At 27.1% G+C, this 13,218-nt stretch overlaps 3 protein-coding genes across 4 annotated transcripts; 2 read left to right on the top strand and 1 right to left on the bottom strand.

Annotated features, from left to right (window-relative positions):
- Nucleotides 1-337: 337 nt before the first annotated feature.
- LOC100577073 (pigment-dispersing hormone peptides) lies at nucleotides 338-1,122 on the top strand. Its single transcript, XM_006570281.3, has 3 exons — nucleotides 338-553; nucleotides 661-787; nucleotides 876-1,122. The coding sequence occupies exons 2-3, from the start codon at nucleotides 662-664 to the stop codon at nucleotides 1,002-1,004; spliced, it is 255 nt and encodes an 84-aa protein (XP_006570344.1). The 5' UTR covers nucleotides 338-553; nucleotide 661; the 3' UTR covers nucleotides 1,005-1,122.
- Nucleotides 1,123-1,174: 52 nt separating this feature from the next.
- On the bottom strand, nucleotides 1,175-4,982 carry LOC552759 (cyclin-dependent kinase 11A). The gene is made up of 8 exons (XM_026444022.1): nucleotides 4,759-4,982; nucleotides 4,029-4,400; nucleotides 3,267-3,947; nucleotides 2,857-3,179; nucleotides 2,451-2,777; nucleotides 2,117-2,381; nucleotides 1,803-2,033; nucleotides 1,175-1,720 (listed from the first exon to the last, which is right to left on the bottom strand). Exons 1-8 carry the CDS (start codon nucleotides 4,848-4,850, stop codon nucleotides 1,426-1,428), a joined length of 2,586 nt encoding a protein of 861 aa, XP_026299807.1. The 5' UTR covers nucleotides 4,851-4,982; the 3' UTR covers nucleotides 1,175-1,425.
- A 733-nt stretch (nucleotides 4,983-5,715) lies between these two features.
- On the top strand, nucleotides 5,716-12,519 carry LOC551449 (tyrosine-protein phosphatase non-receptor type 23). Of its 2 annotated transcripts, none has more exons than XM_026444018.1 (11): nucleotides 5,716-5,927; nucleotides 6,119-6,321; nucleotides 6,385-6,707; nucleotides 6,809-6,921; nucleotides 6,985-7,364; nucleotides 7,444-10,382; nucleotides 10,458-10,975; nucleotides 11,046-11,509; nucleotides 11,587-11,873; nucleotides 11,956-12,096; nucleotides 12,149-12,519. In XM_026444018.1, the coding sequence occupies exons 1-11, from the start codon at nucleotides 5,841-5,843 to the stop codon at nucleotides 12,268-12,270; spliced, it is 5,577 nt and encodes a 1,858-aa protein (XP_026299803.1). In that variant the 5' UTR covers nucleotides 5,716-5,840; the 3' UTR covers nucleotides 12,271-12,519. The 2 variants fall into 2 exon arrangements, with proteins under 2 accessions (XP_026299803.1, XP_026299802.1); XM_026444017.1 differs by having other exon boundaries at nucleotides 11,575-11,873.
- Nucleotides 12,520-13,218: the final 699 nt, after the last annotated feature.

Here is a 13,218-nt window from a genome sequence, read left to right as displayed (position 1 = left end):
ATTTTTGTTACTTCTATTATTTTATTTATAATTCTATAATTCTTATTTTCATCATCTGTATATATTTAATTTATTATATATTAAAAATAAAATCGATAAAAAAAATTAAATTATTTATATTCCATGAAATTTGAAAATAAATAATTGTTAAAAGAAAAAAAAGAAAAAGAACAAGGTTTCTAATTCGTAATCAACGTCTTTGAATTTGAAAAATAATAATTTTTAAAAATCTTCGATTCGTTGTTATATAAAGAAATGTCACGATAAAATAACATGTAGTTATTTTTAAAAAAAGAAAAGAATTTTCAAAAGTAATAAAAAATTCTCACTAGTAAAGTTTATATAATAATTTTAAAAGAACGAAAGAATTTCTTCGATATTTTCTCAAGGATATAACTGTCATTCACAGATTCATCTGTCACAATCACATTTCAACCCCCTACGAACATCATTCGTATAAAAGTTCGTAGCTTGAAACTCTCGGGGCACTTTCACAGAATACGGCTAACAGAAACAATACTTGTATTTGCAATTATAATACAGATAAAAACAGGTAACCGTATAAAATTATTTAAATTGAAAATTAAACTAAAAAAATTTAAAAAAAACACGTTTTTATTCATTCTTGTGCATGTTGATAATTTATTTTTGGAAATAAAGTATGATATCGAGAAAGTGTGTGATAATCTTAATTATGATGCTGGGGATCGCATACCAAACATTTGGAACAACTGAAGATTCTTACAGAAATCTGTTGGCGTTAAATTTTCCATACGACAGAGGAGTGGTAAGAAGATATGATGCACTTAATTTTGTTTTATTTTAATAAATAATCTTAATAATAATTTAATAAACTGTGTAAAATATATTTTTAGAATAACGATCTACAAAGGATTGCAAAACTATTGTTATTGCCACCATGTCTTTGTCATTCTAAACGTAATTCTGAACTCATAAACTCGCTTCTAGGTCTACCGAAAAATATGAACAATGCTGGAAAATAGAATTGTTAAAATTCTAAAAAATTGACAATGGAGAAATACGCTTTTATTATTTAATATATACATTTCAAAGAATCTTTAAGGCTTGTAATGTACCAAATTCAATAAACTAAATTATAAAGAATTATATTTTTTTTATATCTATGATCTTCTAATCACTCATTTTTTCTTAATTGTAATAAATATCGCAACTATTATATATAAAACAAGATAAAATATAAACTTTCAAAAAGAGTATTTCAGTCAACAGCTGTTTGAAAGGATAAAATTATTCAAAATTATTGTATATGTAATATTTTTTCCATGTGAAATTTATAGCGTTCTTTAATTGCATATACAATTATTTTCATTGGATAATTATGTACAAAGATAATTTTTTAGAAAAGCATTATTTTTCGTTTGATATAAAATTTGTCATGTATATTTAAAATTTTAAATGAAAACCACCACCGACAGGTGGTTGTCTACCGCCTTCCGTGAGACCCATGTGAAAACCAGAATTACTTAAATCAGCGTCGTCTCCATCTCTTAATTGTTTATATTCTTTTCCACCACTTGGTGGTTTTGGTGAAGCATTTGCTGTTTTTACACCAAGTTCCGACTTAGCAGGCCATGTAGGGAACATTTGCGGATCTATTGGTAACGGTGCTTCTGTAAAATATCCATGTTTTAAAGCATCTTCGGCTGAAATTCGTTGTTGAGGATCATACGTAAGAAACCTGGAAAAACATTTGTTTAAAATAAAAGAAGGAAAAAAGATAACAATAAGTAATAAAATGATTGTTATTTGAAGAAACATACTTATTTAATAGTTCAATGCCTAAATCTGATAATGATAAGCTAAAACGTTGTCTTAAATTGTTTACAGGATAATGAGCGAAAGGAATTTTTTGCACCATCGGCAATTTACTATATCCTGGCCATATCCGATCATTTGGTGTACCTAATTCTTTAAATATCCTGTTTAATTGATCAATTTCAGATTTACCCGGAAACAATGCTTCCATTCTTAATAATTCTGCGAAAATGCATCTAAAAAACATATAGTTTCAATAATAATTTTAACATATTAAAAAATAAAGATATAACTAATTTTGTAATCTCTTTTTTCTTACCCTACTGACCACATATCAATAGGAGTACTATATTCTTTTCCATTTAATAACAATTCAGGAGCTCTATACCAACGCGTTACAACAACCGGAGTATATTGTCTCAAAGGAGAACCGTATTCTCGTGCTAAACCAAAGTCACCAACCTTTAAAATACCTCGATGACTCAATAATAAATTAGATGTTTTCAAATCTCGATGAAGAATCCAGTTATCGTGCAAATGTGCTACTGCTCGTAATAATTGTTGCATAAGACATTTGACTTCTCCTATAAAAGAAACGTTTTTACTTCATATTTGTTGTTATTATAATTACTTTATTTACTAATATATTTTACCTGGTATAAAAACTTGTTTCTTTTGATTCATTGTTTCCATTAATGATTTCAAATCATGTTCCACATAATCCATCACAATAAATATTTTATCCATATTACTACCAACAACTATTTCTCGAACAGTAACAATATTTGGATGCTGAGCTTTTAATAAAGTATTTATTTCTCTAAGACTAGTAATTGGAAAACCTTCTTTTTCTTGCTCCATTTTCAATCGTTTTAAAGCAACGATTTCATCTGTACGCTTATCACGTGCTCTATATACTACACCGTATGTACCTTCTTCGATACGATTTAAACATTGAAATTCTTCCACACTTCTACATCCTATAACATTAAAAAATTTATTGTATAATAAAATTTCCATGTAGAATAAAAACTTCCAAAACAAAAATCAGTTATGTACCTTGAATTGCTGGTAAATATGGAGGTAATTCAGGCTCTTCTTCTTCTTTTTTTTCTTCTTCTTCTTCTGCATTCTTAGATGCACTATTTGAATCTACATGTCCAGGTGATTCTCCATCAGAATGATCAGATTTAGCCAATCGATCTACAGATAATGGACTTGGATTATTGTAATCTGAACCATCATTTGAATCAGCATTAGACCCTTTATTTGAATCATTTGATTCATCGTCATCATCGCTACTAGATTCAGATGAATCAGAAGAATGTCTATCAGAAGATCTCTCACGTATACTTCTTTGGCCATCAGATGAATGTCTAGATCTGTAAATGAATAATCATGAAATTTTAAGAGTGAAGAATCATGATATGAATTATAATTACATTAATATCAGAATATATAATCCTTACTCAATAGATTTAGAACGAACTTCATCCGAATGACCAGGACTTGGACTTTCATCTGATAATTCTACAATAGATGGATCTTGATTATTGTCTGGACTTAAAGGTCGTTTTTCACCTCTTTTCATTCGTCGAGCTTCTAATTCTAATCTAGAAACTTCTTTTCTTCTAGCCATCTCTCTATCAGCTTCTAGTAATCTTTCTTTTCTAAGTTCCTGTTCAGTCATTTCTTTTGGATCTTTTGGCGGTATTTGTATTTCATTGATTTCCATGTCATCTGGTTCTTCTGTAACAATTTCCATTGCTTCACGTAATTGTTTTTCTCTATGTTCCTTCTCACGTTCTGCTTTTTCTCTGTCTCTTTCACGAAGACGATCATGTTTATGTGATCTCTTATGACGTTTTTCACTTCTTTCGGGCCTTTCCATAAGCTCCGTTTCAGAATATTGCTCTTCCAAGACTCTTATATGTCTATGTTCCTCCATTCGAATTTCACGACGTTCTCTAATATCTTCAATAGTCCGAATATCGCGACGTTCTCGCATATCTTCCAAACGCATTTCTCTACGTTCACGTGAATCGCGTAATTCGCGAGAATCATCCAAACGCATCTCACGACGTGCTTCCACTTTGTAATCCCGAATATCTCGCGAATCTTCTCGTCTTTCCCTTCTTTTATCTAATAATCTATAAATTAAAAATTTGAACATAAAAAATAGCTTTATTTAACACAATTTTTGAAAATAAAAATATAAAATTTTTATATACCTTTCTCTTAGATCTTCCAAAACACGATCTCCTGTACTTCTTTCTTTTCTATCATGTCTAGACTCTCTATCTCTATGACTTTCCATTCTTTCTAATCTTTCAAGTCTCTCTCTTTCTCGTTTAGAACCCTCAGAACGTTCTGATCTTTCCAAAATATCCATGCCATGTCTACGATGTCTATGTTTATCTCTGTGTCTATCTTCTCCACGATCATGATGTCTAGATTTTCTTTCCTTTTCTTCTCTACGATCTCTTCTATCACTGTGTTTGTCTCTTCTTCTTGATGAATTAGATTTATGATGACGGACAACAGCTTGTGGTGGTTTTATATCTAAAGAATCTGCTGTATCTCCTCCATCTTCTTCTGAAAAACTTTAAGTATACTTTTTTCAAAACAACTAATCAAAATTATTTTCAAATAAAATCAAATTAAATCATAAATATATAAATTTTTCTTAATTTCATTAACATATAAAAAAAGTGTATTATAATATAACTTAAAAAAGAATCAATAATCGAAAATGTTATTATTATAACTAAATGATAATATATAAAATTATTATTATAATAATATATAAAATATTATTAAATATATATAAAATTTGATTTTTATTAACTTTAAATAAAAAATAAAAAGAAAAAGTAGTATATAAATATATATTGAAACAAAGTTATATTTTAATAGTTCGATAAATTGAGGTTAAAATTAACCATAATATTATTACATTACCTAAAATCATCCATGTCCTTCGAAGGGCTTTTCTTTATTTCTCCATCTTCACTCTGATTATCAATATCCATATCAAGTCTATTTTCTGACATATTATAAGTAAATGTATTCACTTTTCACCGATTGATTATCATTTATACAGTTAATCACAAAAGTATCAATCACATTTGACATTTATATTCTATAAAGAATACATATCGTTAAAAAAGAAAATAACTATCTTTGATAAATATTTATTATTATTTTTTTATTTTATATTGATTTAATATGTAATTTAAAAACAAAGAAAATACAAATATATATATATTTATATAATATATAATATATATATATATATATATATATATATATATATATACACATATATAGTGAAAAATTATATATGAAAATCCAGTGATATATTCAAACGATCGGATACTTTATATTTGATTGGAATTACGAATATAAAAGATTAAAACGTAAACATTTATTACGTTTACAAAAATAAATTTTAATAAGCAACATATTATTTTAATATTTACATCATTATGTAATTCTTTTTTAAATTTAAAAAAAATTTTTTTTAATTTTAATTTTTGTAAATTTCTTTTAATTCATAATCATATATTTTTCGATTTTAAATAAACAAATATTTCAATAATAAATTTATTACATCGCTTCGATTTTTAATTTTTTTCCATGAATATAAATCGTTAATAAATTTTAATATATTTAATAAGATGTATTCTTATTTTTTAAGATGTATTCTTATTTAGCCAATATACAGAAAATAATTTCCCTAAACGTATATCTTTTTAATTAATATATTATTATATTTTAAATTTCTTATTGAAATAAATTTTTTGTTATAGTTAGTAAAAAAAAGTCAAAAATTTTTTTTAAAATAATATTTAAATTTTAGAAAAATAATTTATATCATATAGTTGAAAATATTTTTGTACTTGAATATCTGCCCAAAAACGGCAATTATTCGTCATAAGTACGTGACAGAAAAAGTATGTTCTGTGAACAAATCCATTTTCTACAAGTTTGACAGATGATTAACTGTCAGTTTTCAGAAATATTTTAATAATTATTCTACAATGGAAGCAGTACCAAGGTTGCCGATGATATCTTTTCAATTAAAAGTTAGTCCAGAGCCTACTACATTTGGTCCAAAGTTAAAGCAGGTATAAATAATTATATTATAAATTATAATATATATTTTGATAATTACAAAATTAATATTTAATTTTTAATTTTATTATTTATTAATCTAAATTATTATTCTATATTTTCTTTATATAAACAAATGATTATTTATTAACTTATTTCAATTTGTCAATAAATCTAATTAAAATTATAAATATTTTTGTTTTAGTATATACGTGACTTTTACAATAAAGATCCAGCAACATTTACACATGAAATACATCAATTAGAAAGTTTACGTGCAGTGGCCATACGACCACCTATTGATGTAGCTGGTTGTTCATTATTGAAAAGATATTATTGCCAATTGCATTTTCTTCAAAGTAGATTTCCTATGGGAAAAGATGGTGCAGCAGCAATTACATTTACATGGTAAATTGCAATTAAATAATAATAATAATCATTAATGCTAATAATTTGAATATATTTAAATAGGAGGGATACATATGCAAACATGGTGTGTTCATTGGCTAATATTCGTTTTGAAATAATTTCAATTTTATACAATATTGGTGCAATGCATACACAACTGGGAGCACTTACAGAAAGAACATCAGCTGATGGGATGAAAATGGCTTGTGCTCATTTTCAATGTGCAGCTTGGGCCTTTGAGCATTTAAAAAATAGTTATCCACAGCCATCTGGAGTAGATTTAGCTCCAGAACTTATGACATTTATGCATCAGCTTTGCTTAGCTCAAGCTCAAGAATGTATATTAGAAAAAAGTATGCTTGATAATCGTAAACCCACAATTGTAGGTATGTATAAAAGAGATAAAAATTTCATAAATATATTACACATTTGTGGCTTTAATTGTCTACTCTTGTGTATCATTGTACAAGATATATCTATCATGCAGCAAAAGTCGCAAGACAAATAGTGGACTATTTTAATTTGGCATTAACTACACTTGAACAAGGCGGAAGTGAAGATGGTACTATATCAGATACAGTTGGTACTAAAATCTATAAGGTAAAATTTTAAATGATTTCTTATATTATAGAATATTATGAAAACATAAGTTTTCTTTTTTAGAGCTGGAAACATTATCTGAAATTTAAGAAAGCTTATCATTTAGCAGTTACATATTTATATCAAGGTTTAGCTGCTGAAGAGCAAAGAAAAATGGGAGAAAGAGTAGCATTTTATAATGCTGCATTAGCTTCTCTAAACGAAGCACAATTGATTTATTCAAATATTCCTGGAGAAAAAGTAACTATAGAAGAAGCATTAACATTTACTAATGATGTAATAGAAGGAAAACGTAAAGCAGCTAAAAATGAGAATGAATATATATATCATGAAGAAGTACCAGAAAAGGAAACACTACCTAGTGTAAAAGGAGCTCCTTTAGTTAAAGGAATATCTTTCAGCATTAATGATCCTGAAGTTTCAGGTCCTGATATATTTGCCAGGTAAATATATTTAGATTAATCAAACATAGATTATGAAAACTATTTTTTTGATTTTATTATTCATTAATATTTATTTCAGATTAATACCAATGAAAGTACATGAAGCAAGCTCCTTGTATTCTGAAGAAAAAGCAAAGATATTACGTTCTGTCGGTAGTAAAATTGAAGAGAAAGATCAGCAACTTAATACCTATCTAACATCTTTAAAATTAGAGCATATAAGTTTATGGGATCCCGATGCTCAGATGACAGAATGGGAACGTTTACCTCTTCCTGATGAATTGGTCGAAAGATGTGCAGCATTAAATGCAAAACAACATATTATTCAAGATTTAATTGATATAGTGGGAAAATTATCAAATACTAGTCAAGATGTTGAAAAAATATTGAAAGAAATTAAAAAACTTCTCCTCGATGAAGAACAAAAAGAAAAAGAATATCAAGATACAGTTGGAAAAAGACCTCCATCAATAGTGGCTACTGATTTAACCAGAGAAGCTAAGAAATATGAAGAAGCTCATAACAAAGCTTTAGAAAGCAATCATGCTCTTCATAAAGCAATAACGATGCATGTAAAAAATTTAAAAGTGCTTTCTCAACCACTTACCGATCTTATTGCCCATATTCCTTCACCAAGTGCATATCTTTCAGAACAAAATACTGAAAAATCACATAGCGCGATCGAATTAGAACGAATGCATACTAAAGAATTGAAACGCATTTTGAATAAAGTTGACGAAATGCGTAGACAAAGAAACGAATTGCATACAAAATTACGAGATTCAATTGCACAAGATGATTTAACACGCTTACTAGTTACTGCCACATCCGATTCTGGACCCTTGGATCGTTTATTTGCAGATCAACTTAGTAAACATCAAACTTTAGTAACTTTAATAGAACAAAATCTAACTGCACAAGATAATATTTTAGCAGCTTTAACGGATGCATATGCCCAAACTGCTAATATACGAAAAGGAGTTGAAGAAATATTAAAACGAAGAGAACATACTATTTCTTCTTTGATTACATCTTACGATGCTTACGAAGATTTATTAGCAAAATCTAGCAAAGGTCTTGAATTTTACAGGAAACTAGAAATAAATGTTTCAAAATTACTTCAAAGAGTGAAAAGCACTTGTAAAGTGCAAGAAGAAGAACGTGAACACATACTTGCACAAGATAATAATAAAAATTCTCAAGAAAAGATCGACACAATAACATCTACTATTTATGATCAAAGTCGAAATCGAACTGGCAGTGGACTTAAATTAAAGGATTACTTAAACAGCAGACCAGAAAATATTCAAAATCAATATTATGTATATAAAGAACAAAGTAAACCAGTTCAAATAGATACAACAAAATCATATTTGAATGATACATCAAATTTGAATAAAAATGCAATGCATTCTAGTGGAATGTCTGCATTGGATGCAATATCATCTATAAAATCTACGCAGCAATATTATTCTGCACCATATACAGATTATAAAAATTTATCTTATTCACATGAAACTTCAACATATAACGAAAATGCTACTTTAAATCAAAATTATGTGCAAATTAATAGTTCTGATATTGCAAGTACTTATCCACAAGTAATTGGAACAACAACAGATACTACAATGCAATATCCAATAAATTCTTTCGTATCAAATGGACAATTCTCTACAACTTTGGATAGTCATCATAAATATTCTGCAAATGCTCAATCACTTTATAATTTTTCTAATAATACATTGCAATATGAAAATTATCAGCCATACAATACTGTACAACAATATTCTTCTAATCTTGATAAAACTGGTAATGTTACTAAAACTGAAATACCATCCCAAACATCAACAACAACACAAATTTCTGTACCTTCATCTGTATCTCTACCGAATACAGTTAATAAAACAACTGATATACAAATGCAACTTTATACTACTATAGCTCAACAAGGACAACAATATATATCTGAGCCACAACAAAATGTTGTTTCTCAAGAATCTCTTTCTATAAAGGATCAGCATGTATTACCACCAGATAATACTCAAATACAAAATTATCTTCTTCCTTCAATTAATCAAAATGAAATTCCATGTACTCAAAGTTATACTGGTGCAATGTATTATAATTCATCTGAGTTGCATAATCAACAAGTCACAAGTCAACAAGTCACATCGAATCAAAATTTATCCGAAACGACCAATATTCCTCCTTCTAGCCATTATATGCCAACACAATATATAAACAAAAATATTCCTCAATCTATTCATTCTACTACTTCTTTCAATGCTCCAATAAATGATGTAGGTACTTTATATTCATCAACCTTACAAAATTCCAATATTGTCCAATATCCACAGCAGAGTGGTACAGAACAAAGTAAACAAATCTATATAGATCAAGGATATCAATATGGATCACAAACATCTACTACTGACACCAGTAATGCAACTTACCCCAATACTTATCATAATTTACAACATACTACATGTGTTTCGTATCCACAAACTATATTATCTACAGATATTTCTAATACATATACATACACGAATTGTTCTACTAATACAGAAATGATTCAAAGTCATACAAAATCTTCAACAAATATGCAAAATTACTCTCAAGCATATCAATATCCACAACAATCACATTACTCTGGATATGGTAGCTATTCTCATATTTATAATCAAGGATATAATTATATGCAAGGAAATCAAATGGCTGTTGCATTGACAGAATCTTATAAAGGTCAAATGGGATATACTTATAATTCCACTAGTCAATGTTATGAATACAATCCTAATAATATTCAAATTTCGCAATCTTCTGAATCAACATCACAAATGAGCACCGGCATTAACCTTTATCAACAACAAGAAAGTAATGCAAGATATACCAATGCTAGTAATAATTCCATGGTTAGTCAAACTCCATCTTCTCAATATTCAGAACAGAACTATCAATCTCAATGTTCAACTGATATTTATTATACCACACCATATGGTCTTCAAATGCAAAATCAAAGTAAATATGAAAAAATTATTTTTTTATACATCAATTTTATATATGTTTATTTAAATTTCATTTAATTTTTTTTAGCATCAACTAACAGAAATGAAAATTATACTAATTATAATCAAACATATATGCAAGCTGTTAACAATGGAACTAATACAACAACAAGTGCAAATCCTACTAAACCTGCTACAAAATCAGAACAATCTAATGTAGATTTACTTGCTGATCTTGATATTACTATAAATCATGCACCTTTAGTGCCAGAAGTACGTTCTGTTCAACCACAAAACGAAACTGAAATAAAAAATACTAATGATGATGATAAAGAAAAGATAAGTAATGATAATAAAGAAAAGATAAATGACGATGATAAAGATAAAATAAATGATAAAACAGAAAGCGAGAATTTACAAATTGTATGGGATACATGGTACAATGATGTGCAACCTAAAAAAGATCCTTTAGGGGATCCATTAGCATTACAAAAATTTATTAATGAAGTTGAAAAATATGAGAAATTTATAGATAGTTTACTTGTTAAAACATTAAGTGGAGCAACTAATCTTGATATAAAATGGAAAGAAGTCCAAGAATTCGAAGTAGGATTTAAATTATAAAATTTATGTAAATTCTTAATTAATAACGTAAAATAATATATTTGAATTTCAGGAAAGAGAAAGTGGAAAACAATCGTGCACAGTAGCATTAGCCCATTCTTCAGAAAATAGAATAATAGAATGTATCCCATATGATACAACAAGGGTACAAATATCATCAACAGATATTTCAAATTATATTAATGCTTCTCATATAATAGAAATTACACAATGGATACCAACTGCATTTATTATTACTCAATCGCCATTACCGGACAAATTAGAAATATTTTGGATGATGATATGGGAACAAGAAAGTGAAATAATTGCATGTTTAGTATCTGATACACAATTAAATGGAGAAATATATTGGCCTATAAACGAAGAAGATATTCTGAATTGTGGTAGCTTTACAATATCGTTAAAAAAGAGAGTAAATCATATATCCTATATTCAAAGAGTTATTTCTGTGCATAATATTAAGAAAAATTTAGAAAAAACTATCGTACACATGCAATTTCTCTCATGGCCTTCCAAGTAAATTTATATAATATTAAATTATATTAAAAAAATATATATACATAAATTTTTTTAACTTTTAGTGGTTTTCCTAGTAGTCCAGGTGCACTGCTTACTTTCTCAACGGATGTAATGACGGAACAAGCACTAAGACGTTGTACAAAACCAGTAGTGGTACATTGTTTAGATGGTGGTGCATTAAGTAGTTTATTCTTAGTAGCAGCAGCAACAGTATGTCATATACGCGCAGGTTGCGGAATAGTCAATGTACCTCTTGTATTCAAAGGTCTTCTAAAATGTCGTAAACAAATTGTAAATAAGGAATCCTTATTATTTGCATACCAATTAGTATTATACCATGCTCAAGATATTTTAATGAAACGTAAAGATTATTTTATTTAGATTAATTTAGATTAATACAATTTAAAATTAGTTGAAAATGAATTTTGTTTATTAAATATTAGGTGGTATTTTATCATCTACACGTTCAACATTTGAAAATTTCGAAGGTTTAAAAGGAAGTAAAGATAAAGCATCAAGAAAGATGCATCCTTCTGATGATTTTCTTCAAAGTCTTGGTATCACTCAACGATCAGATATTGAAGGTATAGAGCAATATTTTTTAAAAAAAATATAATGACACAGATTAATTTTTAGGTCGAGGTTCTACTGTTACTAGTACAATACATTCAAGTACATCATCAATTCAGGAAAAACCTAAAGAAGGAATAATCGATCCTTTAAGTCAGTTAGATCCTTTATGGTCTATTAGAAGATAAATAAATTTGCAACTGAAGTTTTATTATGCACCGGTCAATAAATTTATTATTTAAATGAATGTTTGCATTCCTATATTTCTTAAATTAAAAATATTGCTAAGAGTAAGATAATTATAATAATTGTATAAACATTATTGCAATTCATATTAGTTTATATTTCTGAAATAACTTCATATTTCATAATCTTTAAGTTTTAAAGGTTTTACAATCTGTAAAATATATTGAATAAAATGTATGTATAAAAAACGATTTTTATCTGTTTATATTTATTTTCATTTTCACCAAGAAATCACACATTTCATACACATCCACAAAATAAAGATTAATATTTTAGTTACAATTTTTAAGCAACACACGATACAAAACATGCGTTTCTAAAATATACTGATGGTAAATATTTTTAATATACATATATATGTATGTGTATATATATATATATATATATATATATACATATATACATATACATATATATGCATCATGTACCACAATCCGAATTCATAATCAATTTTAAATTATATAATACTTCAAATTTTATATCATTTTATTTCATTCAAATAAATTTCTTTTAATGCAAATTTGTTTTCTATCTAGATAATTAATATTGTATAAAATAAAATCTTTACTATTAATTCGAAATAATTAACAATTTATTTTTATATATGTAAGAAATAATTACGATTTTAATTTAAGAAAAAATTATCTTTGAACACAGGAATCATTTAATAATTTAATATTAAAAGTAAATTAGAAAAAAGGTTTTCTAAGAATATTCAAAAAACTATACTCTGAATATTCTTAAGTTATAAATATGAGTATATTTTTATAAATGTTATTGAAATAAATATGCTGTTTATGTTTTTTTAATTTGAGAGAGAGAGAGAGAGAGAGAGAGAGAGAGAGAGAGAGAGAGAGAGAGAATATAAAGATTATTCCCAAAATAAATTA

Source organism: Apis mellifera, linkage group LG11, assembly GCF_003254395.2.
Source record: "Apis mellifera strain DH4 linkage group LG11, Amel_HAv3.1, whole genome shotgun sequence".
NCBI classification, from domain to species: Eukaryota; Metazoa; Arthropoda; class Insecta; order Hymenoptera; family Apidae; genus Apis; species Apis mellifera.
Note: the sequence above shows the minus strand (reverse complement) of the source record. Positions and strands in the feature narration are given on the sequence as shown.